At 41.3% G+C, this 17,838-nt stretch overlaps 1 protein-coding gene across 1 annotated transcript; it reads left to right on the forward strand.

The window, feature by feature from the left end:
• Positions 1–2,732: 2,732 nt before the first annotated feature.
• On the forward strand, positions 2,733–17,662 carry LOC128911170 (inactive pancreatic lipase-related protein 1-like). Its single transcript, XM_054205536.1, has 12 exons — positions 2,733–2,781; positions 3,540–3,694; positions 4,203–4,328; positions 6,230–6,364; positions 6,859–6,967; positions 9,960–10,079; positions 10,310–10,429; positions 11,867–11,985; positions 13,125–13,254; positions 14,352–14,463; positions 16,166–16,333; positions 17,567–17,662. Exons 1-12 carry the CDS (start codon positions 2,733–2,735, stop codon positions 17,628–17,630), a joined length of 1,407 nt encoding a protein of 468 aa, XP_054061511.1. The 3' UTR covers positions 17,631–17,662.
• Positions 17,663–17,838: the final 176 nt, after the last annotated feature.

A 17,838-nucleotide genomic window follows, 5' to 3' on the forward strand; every position in this document is an offset into this window, starting at 1 on the left:
CCCTTTGTACACTGCACCTTCAGGGAAGCAACAGGCAAAGCCAAACCACAAGTCTTCCCACTTCAGAAGAAATGGAACAGCTAAATCATAGCACCTGTCTACTGTTTAATTTCAAACAGATACCTTTGCTGTGGCCGCTGACAATCCTAGAGAGAAATTCTGACTTTTGAGTAACTCCAGACTTTGCAAAACCTGGGATTGACTATTTGACATTAAAATGAACACTACAGCTCTGCTAAGCATGGCAATGAGTGAGCCACCTGGAGCTTCAAGACACCAAGACAGTGGATATTTTTCTAAGTATAAAAATCAAACTTTAACACAATGAATAGGAAGAAAGAGTTAATAATTTACTCACTCCCATTTCCCGACGTTTGATAAATGATGTACAAGCACTCGGGCAGATAAACTTCTAAGAACTAGGAGTAGAAATACAATATTAAGAACACATAATGAGTATAAATATCTGAATTAAATATTTTTTTGAAGTAAGAACAACAGTCAGTGTTGTATCCTTGACTAAACACTAACCAAGCCTGTATGAAATTAGAAGCATAATTAAACACAAGTCTGAGGTTCAGCCAAGAGAAATCTGCAGTCCCAAGTACTGCAAATCCCCCAGGGACTTGACAGGTGGCAAGGAAAGCGTGAACAATGCCAGGAAGCACCACGCTGCATCCCAGGAGAGAGCCACAGCATCCTGCAGCACGGGAAATCCAGTCCTCTCCTCCACCTGCTTCCTATTCCAGACTAAGCTTACTCAGGACCGCAGAGACAGAGCGAGGCCCTTATTTGTTGCTTTCTTTCTTGAAAGCCGTCTTTCTTCCAACAGCCCCTGGCTGTGAGGCAACAAGGACCAGAACAACTCCCCTAGGCATAGCGAGCGTCCTGCATTGTACTGAAGGACATGCATCCCAGCCTTACCCCTTCTTCCCAAAGGAGAAGCAAGCAGCTGAAACCTATCTGAGCACAGCCTACGGAATTGCCCAGTTATCCAGTTTGTCCTATGTTATTACTGCGTTGAATAAGAGCAGCAGACTAACTATGATAAAATCCTAACTCAAATCTTTTCCACCAGCTCTTAAATTAAATGAGAAAGACTGTTCCCCCCCCATTTTGAACAAGCGTTAAAGTTCTCAGTGTACTAGGGCATGTATTGATTCTCCTGTATTACTGATATGAACATATTCACAAACTACAACGGTAGTTCAATTAAGGATGGGAGCACTGAGCTCTAGCTCACTAGCGTAGATGATATCAGTGTAATACCTATACACGCAGCTGGTATCCATTTGGTCATTCCCAGCGGCAGAGATTAGGGAAGGTCAGCTCTGCAAAGATACGTGGCGACGGCCAAAAAGCATAGCCAAGCTGACAAAGCTTTCTAAGTGAAGAGTTATCTGAGGTCTCATTTCTTCTTGAGTCCGCTTACAGCCTTCTCCTAGAGACGAACAGGAGCAAGGGGTTCCCAGACCTAGTCCTGTTCATTTGCACAGGCTGTTTTTCACCTTTTAGTCGATGTCTCTAGTAGAGTGACCTACTGAGTTCTGTAACATCGCTACACAAAGTGGCTATGTCACTGTTTCTGGGGGAATTTTGTATGTTATTGATATATATTTCCAACACGCTTGCTCTCAGTTCATCATTCAGAGGAGAACAGCTTTCTCAAAACTTGGGTTACATGAGTAGTATCGAAAGGATCCAAAGGGGTAGACAGCTGTCCTTCTACATCTACTTCTTTCAACAAGGGACACCAGGAGAAGGTCAGACTCTTTCACTATGAAAAGGCCTACCAGATGCACTAAGAATTTCTCCTGAAGGGATAAGGCTTCACCAAATTGAGCTGATGTCAGGAAATGGGCACAGAAGACCCAAAAGCACAGGGGCATTCCACTTCCAAAGTCACTACATGCAGGGCAAGGGAGGGGACTTAAAGACAACGTTAGTTCTCTGCTAGCAGACCCCCTACATCCCAACTAGGCAACACTAAAACCAAAAGCCTTCCTAGACAAGACGAGCCCCTAAATGCACTGCTACGCAGATCTACATTACTCTCTCTAATTCTTCTGATGTGTTGCTGCCTGGGAATTACCCAACCTCTGGAGCTCCAATCCTATTTTGGGCTCCAGCACACCAGTTAAAGAATCTATGCCCATGGATTTTGGAGTTTTCAGAGAAACCAACCACTAAAGTTCTTTTTGCAGCTTCGCTATAAACTATAATCTGAAATAAATGCTCCTATCTTTTTGGGAACATTTCCAAGGATAAAGCAAACTATAAAAGTACATGCAAAGCTCGCACATTAGTGCATGGAGCTTCAAGGCTGCATTGTAAGTAGTTCAGGCTTTGGGTTTTTTTCTTTTACCTCGTCAGGTATACGGATTCCCAAGACACAGCAGTATAAAGGGAATGGCAGCTCACATAGGCATCCTTACGCTAGTAAAGTAGCTACTATACATTCAATTAGAAGCATAGCCTCAAAAGGACAAAAATCACCCTGGATTTAAGCTATGCTTTAATAGATTGAGGAGCTCCAGAATCTCTAGTGGAGCAAGCAAACGTAAAGCCGACTCATACCTGTCTCACATATGCAGCGGTTATAGATACGCGTTGCAGAGAAGACAGACACAGCACCCTTTTCACCTTCAAAAAATTCAGCACCAGAAAGCTAAGTGCGTTTGCTAATCAAGCGGATTAGCAAATCCTAGATGCTTCTTTTTCTACTGTTCTAGATGCTTGGAATTTGGATACTTGCACTGTTTCTGCTCAGCGCAGCAGAAGGTAAGCACATGGGGTTAGTATTTATATAGCCTTTCTATGCTGCTATATTTTTTGAGATATTCTACATTATGGTGCCTTAAAACTTACTGATTGAGGTTACACAGTTCACTTTCCTATACAAGAACGGTGAGACGAGTGCGTGTGCATGTTGCCTTTCCTCTTCTCTACCCTGGAAATCCCACCCTAGGAGCAACCTGGCATGTTTTCTATCTCAGAGCAAAGCTTTGCAAAATCTACAAAATTCTTTGTTGTACTCTTCTTCAGTGATGGAAATGGGGAAAAAGCCAGGGGTGGGGGGCAGGACAAGGAGAAAGTCTAATGAGGGTATAGCTTTTATTCAGCAGAAGCCACTGGCTTGCATAGTATATAAGACTTCTCATGTACAGTGTAGTCAGCTGTTCAGCACAGTCACAAGTTATTGCTGATTATTTGCAATTTCTGGGCTTGGTATTAGGAGAAACTCATCAGCTGTCTTGCCTTAGGCAAAGCACATCTGGGGAACGATACCCAAGGTATGGTACAGGATACCCACGGAGCAACCCCACTGAATACTTTCTTGATGAGCAACCGGGTGGCCTCTTTCCCTGGAGTAAACTGTAGCCTTTGAAGACCAGAGAGAGAACAACTGTTCATCTTTGCTTTCCGTAAACCGTAGGATTTTTCAAGAGACCTCCAGAGAAGAGATGCTATGAGTTATGACTAGCCTGCTCCACTTCTTTGCTCATTCACATATTATTGATTTGGTCTGTGTGCTACAGGTGAAGAAGTTTGCTATGATAGGCTTGGATGTTTCTCAGATGATATACCATGGTCTGGGACTACAGAAAGACCAGTCCATAAGTTGCCCTGGGATCCAAAGAAGATAGACGTTCACTTCCTCCTGTACACGAGAGAAAATCCTACTGACTTTCAAGTAAGAACTACTGCAGTTTAAACATTAGTAAATCACATGCAAAAAGAGTAAGTAAACAGACTCGAGCTGTGTTCCTGGAAAGTGTTAGAAATGGCCAAATCTCCACTTTATTCAAGAGACAACCTCTTTCAGTTTCTTGGCAGGGTCTCTGGGGCAGAATTCTCATCTTCATCCAGCCTTCACAGAGCAGCACTCCCCCATGTTTTCTGCCTGGCCACTGAGAAGTATTGGAAACGGTGCATTTTTAAAGTTATTGGGTATTTTTTTTCCACAGATAAGATAGAAACACATTAAAAGTAAAGTCTCGGCTGCTCTAAAATATGTGCCAAAGCATGCTTTGAATGGAGATACAGACCTTAAGCCAGTTGCGTAAACGCTTGCAGATGAGCTTAACCTCACATAACTTTTAAATGCCTGTACAGCTAAGCATAGTTCAGGTCGCTGCAATTTTGATAAACTATTTACAGAAAGCAGATTTGAATGTTTATTAATTTAATGTCTACAACAGGAGGTCTCTGCAGTTGATACCTCAACAATTGACAACTCAAATTTTAACACAAGTAGGCTAACCAGATTTATCGTACACGGATTTGTAGATAATGGAGAAGAAAACTGGCTGTCGGACATGTGCAAGGTATGTACCGCAGGGAAATCCTGTCCCTGTGAATTTCCTTAGTTTGGATTTATAAGCACATTCCTATAGACTGTCCCTTTTCTCTATGTCTAATCAATTTCTCTTATGGTACTTGTAGTGATAAGAAGGGGAAAAAAAGGCCACGTATTTTCAAATTGTTAGCAACTTACATTTGTAGCTCTGCACCTTGATGAAAAGCATGAGGTAAAATGCATCCAGTTCTTCTCTTTAGTCAAGTGAGTGACAACAAGATTTGTCTCAATAAGTGTCCTTTTTCTTGATAAAAGCAACAACAAACCCTGGAGCAAAGTACTCTTTAGGAACAAGGGCAATTCCAGAAATAACTGCAGACTCATAACTATTGCATCATGTTTCTCCAGACAAGCGACGGGTTTCTAGATGCGGGAAGTCCATCACAAAGGCAGGGACAGCCTTTGGGTGTAGGAGGCTGAGAACCTGGGCTGTCCATTTACAGAAGCAATAAAGCTGTAGAAATGCACAGCCGGAAGGGAGCTCAAGGGGATCATTTTGAACAAAGCTGTCAATCTAGGACCAGCTATGAACAGGGAATGAAGCACAGCACTCTGCTTTATTGACTTTCGTGCTAATTCTCTGATTTTCCAAGTTATTTCTTAAACCTATCCGCACCCACAGTTGCGATTCCACCTTGTGGTCTTCTCAAATTCTATAAACATGCTTTCTTTTCAAGCTGCAGCTAATGAAAGCTACTAGTCATGCAGCACATAGAGCAAAATACCAGTGGATGGCATACGACACTTTTAGGATAAGGTTTTTCAACTAACTATTCACACAACTACAACTTAGTATAAATGCTATAATCCTATTTCACTTGTGAGAACGCTATGGGAAACAATACAAAAGTCCACAAAAATCAAGGTATTTCACATTTATTGCATCCCCGTTACCTGCTTCTCTTTGATATTAGGTCAAAAGGAAATAAAATTTATTTGACGGTTTTCCGTTGGAAAAAAAAAACAACCTATGTTGATTATCACTTTATGAACAGTGAGGAATGATTATGGGATTTGTTAGTTAATCATTTGTTCAAAGAATCAGAAGCAGATTGATGTTTTTGTAATTCTCAGTCTCCCATTTTCCACTCTCTCAAAATAGAGATTTATTTTTTTAATAGAACTTCACAATCAACAAGATACATAGCTCACATTTTATTTCAGACAGTACCTTAAATCCTTTTGATCAATTTTCATTAGTATGTAGAGACGTGATAAATATTGAAATTCTTTCTCTATTATGGTGGCCCATGTTTTATCACAGTACGCCAATTTATTTTTAAAAAACGGTCTCAGTGAATCTTTTCAGTAAAGAATGGAACAAGTGGGATTGTGAATGCATCAGCCCTCCTATGTGGATCTATTATTTACTCTCCTTCTCATTAAGTAATAATCCTATCTGCACACTTTTTACTACTTCTGACAGTCACAGACACTTCTATCGCCTTTTCTGTCCTTTGCCAGTTGTGACTTGTTTTGTATTACAGAAGTACTTTTAAATCACCTAAGTGAATCAGTACATAAGTAGTGCTCTTATTTAGTGTTGCATACAAAAGTTTGATTGAAATTAAAAAATAACAGTATTATTTGCATTGTTTTCCCTTCTGCAAAAAAATACAGCAGTATTTTGGGTATTTGAAATGATAGCGTGGCCATTGCTACAGCATACCACCCTAATTCGGTGTTGTGTGCGCACACAGCCTGTGTGCGGGCGTGACCACAAATACATGCTAAGGTTTTGGTTCTTAAAACATTCTCATCCAAATTCATGGAACGTCTGTGAGTCGAGCTGTAATAAGCAACATGAACCAACGCTAGACTGAATTTACTGTGGGACTCTTTGGTTTTAACTTTTGTTCTACAAAACAGAGGATGCTCACAGTGGAAGATGTGAACTGCATCTGCATAAACTGGAAAAGAGGGGCAAGATGTCAGTACACCCAGGCATCAAACAACGTCCGTGTTGTAGGCGCTGAAATAGCTTATTTTATAAACGTTCTTATGGTAAGAATCTTCTGGTTCTAATGTTGTAGTCATAATACTGATTTAAAAGAAATATGATCCAGGAACTTTCATGACTGTGAGCAGCAGAAAACATCTACTCAGTGATCATTTTATAAGTTGTGCTGAAAACAGACTATTTTTTTATTTTTTTTTAAAGCTAGAGAACTATGTTGTAACAGCAGGCTTAGCCGACTTAGGGATATGAAGTTCTACAAGACATCCCCACAGTACAGACAAACAGTTATTCCATAGATATTAACAGATGTACAGTGTTGTGTAGTTTTAAATATGCAGAGATAACAGACACAGTAAACTGTTTTGAAAAAAATCTATGTATTGGACATAAGTACCTAAACTGGCAAACAGATGCTGAAATCCTATAGGAGTTCCCAAGTCAGTAGTCAAATTAAAAATAGTTTTTCAGCCCCTTTTTACTCTTTCCTGTTGATGATGAAAACAGATGTAGTAATTTTTTTATATTGCTGTTTTCTCAGGAAGAATACAGATACTCTCCAGCTGACGTTCACATAATTGGCCACAGCCTTGGAGCGCATGTGGCAGGCGAGGCTGGCAAGAGGCGGCCGGGCATTGGAAGGATAACTGGTAAGTCAGTGACTTAAGTCACAGCTCATGCTAAAGACACCACTGCTTAACAAAATGATGCTGTTCATTTTCTCTTACGATTGTGTCCGACTGTGGGCTGTAGTTTAGTCAAGGGTAACTTGGACATGATAGAACAGCCTCTTCTCACAGTACACCAAGGAGTGGTGCCCAGGTAAGCATGGGAAAACAGCCAGCGTGATGAATATTTTGCTTGTGTATGTTTACGCAGCAACGAAAAGGCTCCACAGAGCTAAGAGAGCCAGAAGGGCCCCTGCAATACATCAGCTGACTTGACACATTAAAGGCTGTGGCAATCTCTACAGAGTTCACTTTCCAGTGCTTCAACCTAGCAGTGTCACTGCCCAGACCAGCGTCAGTTTGGAGCAGGACAGGAGCGATGCCGTAACATAACGATATTCCATTCCTGCTGCTAAAAACAAACTCACAATAACTAACATACAACCAGAACCAGCTTTAGCTGCCACAGTTGCTTTTCATAATGATTTGTCCAACACTAATGTAATAAAACAGACCAGGAGACTAATCCCTACCTTCCTTGTCCTAGCAGCTTTTCTCCTGCCATTTTCATCTTCCATTCATCTGGCCTGTTATATAGCAGCACATCCGATGCACAACATCGCCCACGGCTTGCAGGTCCCTCCAAAGCACACTAGAAGCAGCACAACAGTGACCAGTTAGTTATTTTGTACTGTAGTTTTGCTAATTAATACAATTTTCCAGAAAAGGACGGATTAAACCCGATGTTTTAGACGCAGTAGGCTAACCTTCCTGACGTATCACCCGTTTTCACCTTGCTTTGCTATGTCTGCATAAACTTTTCACCTAGTAGAGTACATTGATAGTAATTACCTTTTCTTTTTTTCAGCAAACTTTCTAAAGTTTCGTTTCTTCACTTAACAGTTGATACACTAAATCTCTGTATTGAGTCACATAGGATTATATCTTCTGTCCAGCTTCGAGTAGATTTACTAAGAAACTAAACTCATACTTAAAGAAACAGCCAGATTTCAGCTGAATTACCCTTCTTTTTTTTTTTCTGAGAGATCACAGGCATTATGTTTATACAACCTGTATTAGTTTGAGCTACGTGAGCTCACTCTTACTTCCAGATAATGTCAGAGCCCCCTGTTTTCACTAAATTTCTGATCAGCCCCCTGATCAGAAAGCCCCATCCCCGTTTTCACTAAATTCCTAGGTAATAGCCTGTCCCTTAAGTGCTCCCATATTTCTGAGTTTAGACATTTTTAAGCTATAGGATGTTATCTTAATTTTCAGTCAGCTGTACTGATTCTGTTTTTGCCTCCCCAGAAGTGAACCGCTCCGTTGTCTTTCCCTGTTTGAGTTACATACTCCATGCCCTGAGAAAGCGAGGAAGCCTCTCGCTACTGCTGAGCCAGGTTTTCCTGTTCCGTTCTTTCAGAGAAGACATTTTGGGTTGTCGTTTGTTTTATGGCTGTCCGTGCGTTGCTCTGAATACACAGACTCTGGGCATCCTCCACTGGTCCCACAGTGTCTGTGTCCTGCAAGATGTAACGGATAAAGCCTCTGTGTCTATTGGCCAGAAGCCTTTACATCTTCCCTTTGATCCAGCAGCAACTTTTCATTTTTTCAGCATCCTTTGGCTTGTAATCTGCTCTCTACCCACACTAGCTAAGAGCAAATGACTCTTGAAGGAACCATTTTGCAACACTGCAAGATGTAAATGGTGCAAACGCATATAGCCGAGGGGCAAAGCGAAGCTCGGTGGAAGCACAGGCTGTCTCAGCCCTCTGCCCACAGCAGGAGCATCGCTGAAACGCAGCCACCACAGAACCACGTGCCATACCCCTGCACTGTTCTTCATGGGATGGCCCTCACCTTTCTTGGTTTGTTTAACAGACCCTTTAAAAGAGCAAACGGTGATCAAATAGCTATATTTGGTGCAATATGTTATTCATTTCTAAAAAAAGATATTCCAGAGACCTCACAAAGCAGAGACGCCATTTCGAGTATTTTAAAACATCCAGTACTCTCCCAGAAAACAAAACTCAACAGAGGTGTTATCCGCTAGACTTGTGACCAAACCACTCCTTTTTTTCAAAGCACAGGTAACTCACCCTGCGGTCTGCACTCTTTAGCAATTTTTTAACATGCTCAGCACTTCCAGAGTTTATAGCTAGGGGCTTGATCTCCTTATTCATCAGGCAGGCAGTGCCAAGGGCAGCGTGCATTAAGCAGAGTGACCTGTCATACACAAAAGACAATTCTGGATATTATTAACACAGCCCTTTTCAATTGTTACTTTTCCTCAGGGATTTCAGGCTTGGTGAACCTTGGACTAATAGTTTACAAAGCTCAGTCTAAAAGCAAAACCAAACCTGCTGCCCAGGGACAAGAAGGGAGGCAAGTATAAGATAGCAGAAGTTGTGCCATTGGCAAGACTTTATAAGCTCTTGAAATTGCTGCAACAACTTGGGAAACAACTGAATTCTCTTTTCTGCTAGGATCAACAGCAAAGATTGTCACTTCAAAACTAGATGCTTTTCCAAAAGCTGTCTGGAGCAGAAGTAGGCAGGTAGATTTCAACGATTCCATACGCATGGGGCGCTATCAGCATCAGTTTCTGTTTGAGTGCTCTCAAACCATGCAGACCAGTTACATGGGATGCAGACACGGCAACCTCAATTTCAGCAACATTATTAAAGCGAAGTTCAATAAACAAAAAAAAAAGTTATACCCAAGTGCTGGGAACCAGTATTGATGTGAATCAGCAAAATTCAATAGGCTTCCCACATGCAACCTTTTGTGCTGCCTGGCAGAAAGGCCACTTGGTAAGCGAGAGCAGACATCATCATTTATTAGTGACTCTTCTACTTAACTATAAGGAACCATAGGCAGCTATATATGTCATATGCATTTTATGCAATCACAGCGTTACATAAAATGATGCATTTGTATCCCTTTATACTTAACATCAGTCTTTTTCTTTCAGGACTGGACCCCGCTCAACCATATTTTCAAGGCACTCCCATTGAAGTCAGACTGGACAAATCTGATGCAGAGTTTGTCGACGTTATCCACACAGATTCAGCTCCCACCATCCCCTATTTAGGTGAGCACTTAGCTCTCCTGTATCAATACAAAAATACTCATGCCCCATCGCACTCGAGCATCCTAATTGTTCACCAAGACCCTGTTTCGATGCACAGACACAGAACAAATACACCACGCCGATCACTCAGGTCCTAAAATACCAAGCACAGACAAACTTCAAGCCAAAAGCTATAGCTACGAGAAAACACTGTTTTAAAAATGTGCTTACCCCTGCTTTAAATGCTTCAGGTTTTGGCATGAGCCCAGCTATAGGACATCTTGACTTTTATCCAAACGGAGGAAAGCAAATGCCAGGGTGTGGGAAGAACCCCATTTCGCAGGTCGTGGATCTCGATGGCATCTGGGAAGGTAAGCGTGTTGATTACCTTATAAATTGAGGGGAACGTCGCCCTCCCAGCGTAGCCACTTAACTTCCCTTGATTCAGGTGTTCTGTGTTAGCTTTTGGTGTGTCCACCAGCAATGGCAGCTGCAAACTCTTAATAGGCTCAAACACACCATTTTTCAGAGCTTATTCAAAAAAATAAACCAGGCAAAGGGTTTGCCTCTGGAAAATATGCCTCCTCTAAAGTATCTAATAACAGAAACAAAAGTTACTTAAACCGCGCCAGGAATGTTGAAGGGTCTGTAAGAGCACATTTCGCTTTGTTTCTATGCAGTTGCCCAGCAGCTGCAGTGGGTGTAGGGCAATGATGCTCACAGCTACTTCTGTGAAGGGATCCTCAGCTGCAATTCTTCTGGGATAGAGCAATTAATTTAATTTTTTTTTTTTTTAATTACCTCTTACAAATCTGGGTTGCATTAAAGCAATATTATTGTGTCTATTTTTAGTCAGCTAAAAAAAGATCGGCACGTAGCCGCTCAAATACACTTTTCTTCATTGTTTTGCATGGTTTTAATAAAAGCTCTACTTACTAGAAATTTTCTGTGTCTTTATAAAGTTAAGTTGCATATGACATTAAAAAAAACAAATGAAGATTTCTGCTGTAGAGAATTTTCAGTATAGGATCCGAGTTCTTTCTTACATTACTGCAAACACCTTAAATTCAGAGAATACATGAATTTATTTGTGATAACGAGCTTTCTTTTCTCCAGTTTTTATTCAATGCAACTGGAGACATTGCACTTTTTTCTTCCCCCCGCCCCAACTTGTTATCAATAATGGGGAATTAAAGCACAAAGAAATAACTATGTTGTATATGATCTTCTTTTTAACTTAAAGTCAAGAAAATAATGGCAACACAAAGGAAAACAATATATTCATTATTTTAAGAGTTTCCCTTCCGTAAGCACCCCCCCAAATACTAACAATTTTGTTTTGCAGTCCTCAGCTGGAGCAAATCACCATTGCCCTAGGAAGTTCACTGTTAAATACTTTTCATTTGGTTTTCTTTTGTTATTATTTCTTTTGTTTTCTGTTGCCTACAAAAGCCCTGCTTCATGCAGTTCTCGTTTCTATTGTGAAACTCCGTCAGATTAGTTGAATAAGTGTTTGGGAGGGGAGCGTAAGGGGGGGGAGGGCAGGGGCTGGGCTGAGCTGCACAGTACAGTCCGTCTCCACAAAGCATTTCAAGTTTGCATTTTATACCTGTTGAGCCAGTGACGCTTTTTAGAGCATCAACTGATTGCAAAAGCCAGCTTCAAACCTTATGTTTGATACACCACGAATTGTGAGGAGGCTTTGGAGGAGCAGCGATGCATCCCAATGCCACGGCAAGGGCTGTGCCAGTGTCTTTCCTCAAATGGTAACAGAAAGGAAGAACTAACCTGGGGGCATCTTTTCACAGGAACCCGGGACTTTGTGGCTTGCAATCATCTGCGGAGTTACAAGTATTACTCTGACAGTATTATCTACCCTGATGGATTTCTAGGCTATTCTTGTGCTTCGTATGGTGTTTTTGAAACAGTAAGTATTTCCCAGAGCCTAAGGATGGACCATGTCAAAAATAGTGGCTCTTATGTAAAAGTCTGAAATTCACTTTATTTGCGCTAGCTTGCACCCAACAAGTGTATGTGTAAGAGAAGAGTCAGGCATGCTAAAGCATTATAGCTCGTGCAGCTTACATGGGTCAAAGTAGGAAAAGGCAACAACAAAACAGGGACATCCCTGTTCTGTGCTGATGTGATGGCCCTGAGGTTCTACTGGAGCTGGAGTGGCTTCCCCACGGCCGCTCTGCTGCACCAAACTGGGGAAGGGGTGAGGAGGAGAGCCTGCCCCCATAATCACCAAATGTATTTATCAAACAGCAATGAGTGGAATCCCATACTGTAGCAGGTGAGCTTTTAAACATAGCTTAAATATCTTCTTTTCAAAACAACAAGAAGTGAAATAATATGTGATGGCCTGATGGGGTCAGTCCCTGGTCAAAGTACTGTGGTGACTTAAAATGGCCTCAGGGACAAACCACAATGGCTTACAGAAGAGGTCAGGAAGCCCTTCCCTGTCCCAGACTGGGAGATAAGGAACTACAGCCTAAGAGTAGCGGAGAGGTAACAGGCTCGTCATATCTTAAAGGGAGCGCAGACAGAGGTATCAACTTACATAGTGCTTAGATTGACCTTGATACATTCTGGGCAGGTGATAGAGATCACACTTTTCAGATGACTTTGGGAGAAGGTGACTACCTGCCTCTGTGCCCGTAGCAGAAAGTTGCTCTCATGACAAAAATGAGTTTTGTTTTCAAGATAAAGCCTTTCTTGACCCAACCTGAAGGCATAAGGCAACATAATTGTTTCTCATCAGTTGCCGGGAAGGACACCTCCTCCTCCCTGCTTCAGTTCAAGACTACTCAAGGATGTCACTGATGTGGCTGGATTGAGCTAAATGGTGTGAGAAAAAATATAACCCCCTGAAAAACAAGATCCTATGAGAAAGTTGTCTAGCTTATATTATCTTCCTCAAGTCACAGAAAGGGTTACATGAAATTTGTTGTCGCTGTGGTACAGGCCTGCTAGGTGGGTATGTTAAAAATAAGTTCTGAGACTTCTTTTTTTTCTCTTGGCTGGCTGGATAATTTTATTAATAGTTATATTTGTTTTAACTAGGGAGGCTGTTTCCCATGCCCAAAAGAGGGATGCCCAAATATGGGTCACTTTGCAGACAAATTCAAAGGGAAAATTAAAAATGATTTTGTGAAACTTTACCTGAATACTGGAGAGGCCAAGGATTTTCCTCGTGAGTTTCAATTGCTTCCATTACTACCTACTCCTCATAAACAAACCTTTTTATTTTTCTGTTTTACAATTCCTTTTAACAGATGAGCAGACCTCACAGCAGTGCAAAGGCTCTTCCACCTTTCGTGCCTTTTCCTCTTTTGCTCCAATACTAGTGCCCAGTTTTGGGCCCTCCAGTACAAGAAAGATGTTGACAAACCATAGAGTCCAGTGGAGGTCAGTGAGATGTTTAGTGGGCCGCACTACAAGGTGCAAGGAGAAAGGATAGCCAATGCACAGAAGTTGCAGCAAGGGAATTTCTTATCAAATAGTATGAAAATTACTGTCACAAAGACAGTGGTTAAATGCAGGAGGAGGGGCCAAGAGGAGCTGGTAAATCTCCATCTTTGGAGATGTTCAACACTCGATTTGACAAAGGAGCAAGCCGATCACAGCTGGCCCGGCTTTGAGAAGTGGATGGACCACATGACCTCCTTTACAACCTAGCCTATCCGAAACGCCAGCTCTCACAAGATGGCTCTTCTTTTGCCTTTGTAAAGAAGAACCAGAGAGAGAAGAGATGCTTTTGCAAACTGTGTGCTAAAAGAAAGTTCCCACCCACAAAAATGATTTTCCTTAAGCTTCAGGATGTTTTTACACTCCTTTTACACTGCTTATATTCTGGTTTGTATCAGTATTTATTCCTAACGCCGTCTTCCTTCCAACTTCACTGTACGTGAAAAACTTTGTGGTCAAAATGCTGAGATCTATATTATGTTTACTATGCCACGGACTAGCTTTTTTTTTTTCTCTCCCAGAAAGGAACACAAATGTCTCAGGTTGATCTCATTAGGACATAATGACAGATCTGACTCACTGATGCTTTGTATTTGTTTTGCATGGTTATAACCCAAGGACCAGCAGGGAGCACCAAGATTCAGGTGTGAGAGAGCATTGTGTTAACTGCTTTCAGTCCAGACACTTTGTGATGCAGCCTTAAGCTGAAAGGCAGTGATAATTTTCTTTTGCTTTCAAATACACTGTACAGACCAAAAAACCAGCCATATTTTGGAGACTGTTTCTCCCTGGGTACAATCTAACTGTATTTCTTATCTGTAGTTTGGAGGTACAAAGTAACCGTGACCCTCTCTGGAAAGAGTAAAGTTAAAGGATATGTAAATGTTGCCCTGTATGGAAGTGGTGGGAACACAAGGCAGCATCAGGTCATCAAGTAAGTTCAAAATTCAATATTAAAGAAACTTCAATTCTAGAATGTCTAATTAATATTTTCAGTTAATGTTGCTGTTTCAATTGGTCCTATTTTACAGATCACATGCTACCCCCAGATACAGCTCCCTGATGTAAATGCAGTGACAATTCACTCACTCTGGGTTTGAAGGCGGAAGTTTAGAATACGGGAATTTAAAACGTTAGAATTTGGTGTCGCTTGTTTGCTGTACTACCAGGGTCTTGTTGGACCTACGCTATCAGAGTTCTGATCTCTTTGACTTTCACAGGCTTGCAAAATGTTGCTGTTAAAGCTACCTCATGATTTTCTACTACTTTTTGTGGCTCATAACTTCACCTGCTTACACTGAAGCTGTTCACTTGCCTCATGTGCTTTTATTTATTTGCATTTTTCTTGGTTGTTTCAACTAAAAAATCTGAAATGATGAAAAACAGGGAGAAGGCATTTTGATGTGGGGTTTGGGGTTTATTTTTATGTTTTTGTTTATTGACAGCTATGTCACTTTCACTTTTCCAAGAAGGACTTCACATCTTGGCAGCAGGTGTTTGGTATGAGTTGACCCCCATTTGCAGGCATCGGTGCATTCACCTGAGATCAGCCTGCCAGCACTGAATGTGCTCCACCAACCTCCAGCTGCTCTTTGCAGGGCTTGTGACAATTCAATTGCTGGAAGTAAACTTTTTTTTTCCCCAGCAAATCTTGGTCTAACATACGCGGCACCACTGTGGATCTGGCAAAGAAACAAAAAGGCAAAGGGATTTTTTCCTGTCTCTCGTTACTTCCACTACCATAAGCCTTATAATATAGAGGAGGGTAAACAAGCTCCTCCGAAGGCAGATGAATTGGAAAGTGCAAAGCTAGGGAAGGAATAAAAATCCTGTCTTTCTTGTAAAGTTTATTGAAATGACAAAGTTTTGTTTTCTGTGTGGGTTTGCTAGGTCCTCTACTTTTCCCCCCCTTCTGTATCTCTGATGCCATGTCTACAATAACAGTCCTACAGCGATAAAGGCATCACACATTCAAATGTCTCTTGACTTCATACAGCAGGGGTAAATTCTTTAGAAAGTAGCCCTTCACCATCAGGGCATGGGGACTGGAGGGGTCAAAGGAGAGGACTGGAGAAGCATTGGCTCATATTCAGTGAGATGTAGCAGCTGAAGCCATTATCAGTATCAAACTGCTGCCATTTAGAGCTTGCTGTATTGATGTGACATGAAATAGGTAGCCAGATTATAAACCCAAGAGCAGATGCACGTTTGACTCGGCCACGGTGCCTCAAGTGTGGGAATCTCTACTAGAGAGCCAGGCAGAGCAGCTGATGCATAATCCTTTTGGCCATCCCAAACAAATCCAACAACTGTATCATATGAATTAATTACCATTACATGAAAATTTCATTTATGAGCAAAAAACACAGACTACATAAGCATCAGGGATTGTCCTGTAACTGGGTCTTCATTGTAAGATGTGACGGCAGCACATCAGGTCTACCTGCCTTTGCTGCTTCTGAAAAACACTGATTTGGGATGTATTAGGTTGGAAAATTAGCGATTCGTTACCATACTATAAGCTACATATTGTCTCTCTGATAACTTTCTACTCACTTGCTACCACAGCCAATCAGTTGATAGGTCTACTAATTGATATTAAATGCCTCACATCCATAAAATGCTATTTTTCACAGGGGAACCCTCCAACCAGACAACACTTACACGAGCTTCATTGATGCGGAAGTTAACATTGGAGCAGTTACAAAGGCTAAATTTCTTTGGAACAACAACTGGATAAATCCAACTCTTCCTAAACTAGGAGCTGCGACTATCACAGTACAATCCGGAGAAAATGGAACACAGTAAGTATATCTATTGTGAAAATCTTGAAAGTTACTTGAGAAGATAGGTGACAAAATCATATGTGAGGTGAAAGCATTTTTCACAAGAAAAGCTATTTAAAGCATTCAAAGACTCTCAAGAAAACCTTTTATTTCCTTCCTTTCAAGACACTGTTCATCCATAGTTCAGTTCCCTACTACTTCAACCCTTTGCCTTAAATAACTTCAAAGAAAAACTTAAAATATTTCCAGGCTTCAGAAGAGAAAACTTCCTGCATAACCCTTTGGGTGAGAAAAATCAGTGCTGGCTGGGATTATCAGCATCATTCTTGCCAAGCTCCTACTGTCCACAAGAACCGGTTTTCTGTGTCTGAGCTTGCATTAGGATGTCTGATTCACTCTCAGCTGGAACCAGTGGAAGTTTTCCATTGATATCTGGTCCCTGAGATCATGGTTGACAAAAGAGGACAGTGATAATAAGCCTATCCTCCCAATGAGCAAGTCTAATACTTATAAGCCTTTTAAGTGCAGCTTCTAAAGTTGAGGGAAAGAGGCTGAAGCTCTTTTATCTAGACTTTGTGGAATATGGCTTGGATGTTCAGATTATAGAAATATGATTTACTGATCCAGTTTTACTCATTTTCCTGCAATTTTTAAGACAAACTTCCTCATTTGCTTGGCCAGTTTTGGGTTGTTTTTTTTAATCCATCCCATTGTTGGGTACCTAGAAGAGGAGGTACAGTACATGGTTTAGACCCATATAGAAATGCACAGTTAAAATACCATCACTTAAAAGACAACATGGGAGTTGGAAACAGTTTCAAGCAAAGCAAAACGATTACAGCCCAGCAGCATTATGTTGAAGCAGAGGTCCCCAGTCCAGTTGTAGTTCCTGTTCACCAAAGCACATTGCTGACAAAACACATTCCTGTAGATCTGCACTCACTCTTGTATTGACTCATGGCCTTTGCCCAAATAGTTGTGACCATCTACATAATGATGGTAGCACAAAATCTGGGGGGAAAAAACCCCTGAAAACTGTAAAACAAAAGAAAGGCAGGCAGTGAAGCAGAATGAAACAGTCCATCAATGCTTTCCCCAGCAGTAATATTTCAAACTTAGGAGCTCAAAGTACGTTGTGTTCAGCTGTGTCAAAAGACAAATCAGATTGACTTACATTAAACAAAATCCACTTCTATAATATCAACAAATACTGACAATTCAAGGTGCTTGTATTATTTTTTTTTTCTTCAGATTCCGTTTCTGTGGTTCCGAGAGGGTGAGGGAGAATGTTCTGCAAACTCTTACTGCTTGCTAATGGCACATATGGATGCTCAAAACCTTGCTACCAATAAAAGCTAGTCACGCATAGAACACTGGAGTCTGCACTCACTGCAGTTATGATACTGGTGATGCATGTTGGGGTTTTTTTGGTGGTTGGGAGGGGGGTGGGTGGTGTTTAAGTCTTCTGTGGATACCTCTCTATAAACAGAATTTATAGAGTAGCTTTAGGAATCAATGAGCCA

The sequence above is a fragment of the Rissa tridactyla genome, chromosome 6 (genome assembly GCF_028500815.1).
Source record: "Rissa tridactyla isolate bRisTri1 chromosome 6, bRisTri1.patW.cur.20221130, whole genome shotgun sequence".
NCBI classification, from domain to species: domain Eukaryota; kingdom Metazoa; phylum Chordata; class Aves; order Charadriiformes; family Laridae; genus Rissa; species Rissa tridactyla.

What these genes read in the sequence shown, in the direction of transcription:
- LOC128911170 (XM_054205536.1), top strand. Translation starts at nt 2,733, where the DNA reads ATGCTTGGAATTTGGATACTTGCACTGTTTCTGCTCAGCGCAGCAGAA. An exon ending in TCTCGATGGCATCTGGGAAG is followed by an intron (nt 10,430 to 11,866) that starts GTAAGCGTGTTG and finishes ATCTTTTCACAG; the next exon opens with GAACCCGGGACTTTGTGGCT. An exon ending in AGAGGCCAAGGATTTTCCTC is followed by an intron (nt 13,255 to 14,351) that starts GTGAGTTTCAAT and finishes TCTTATCTGTAG; the next exon opens with TTTGGAGGTACAAAGTAACC.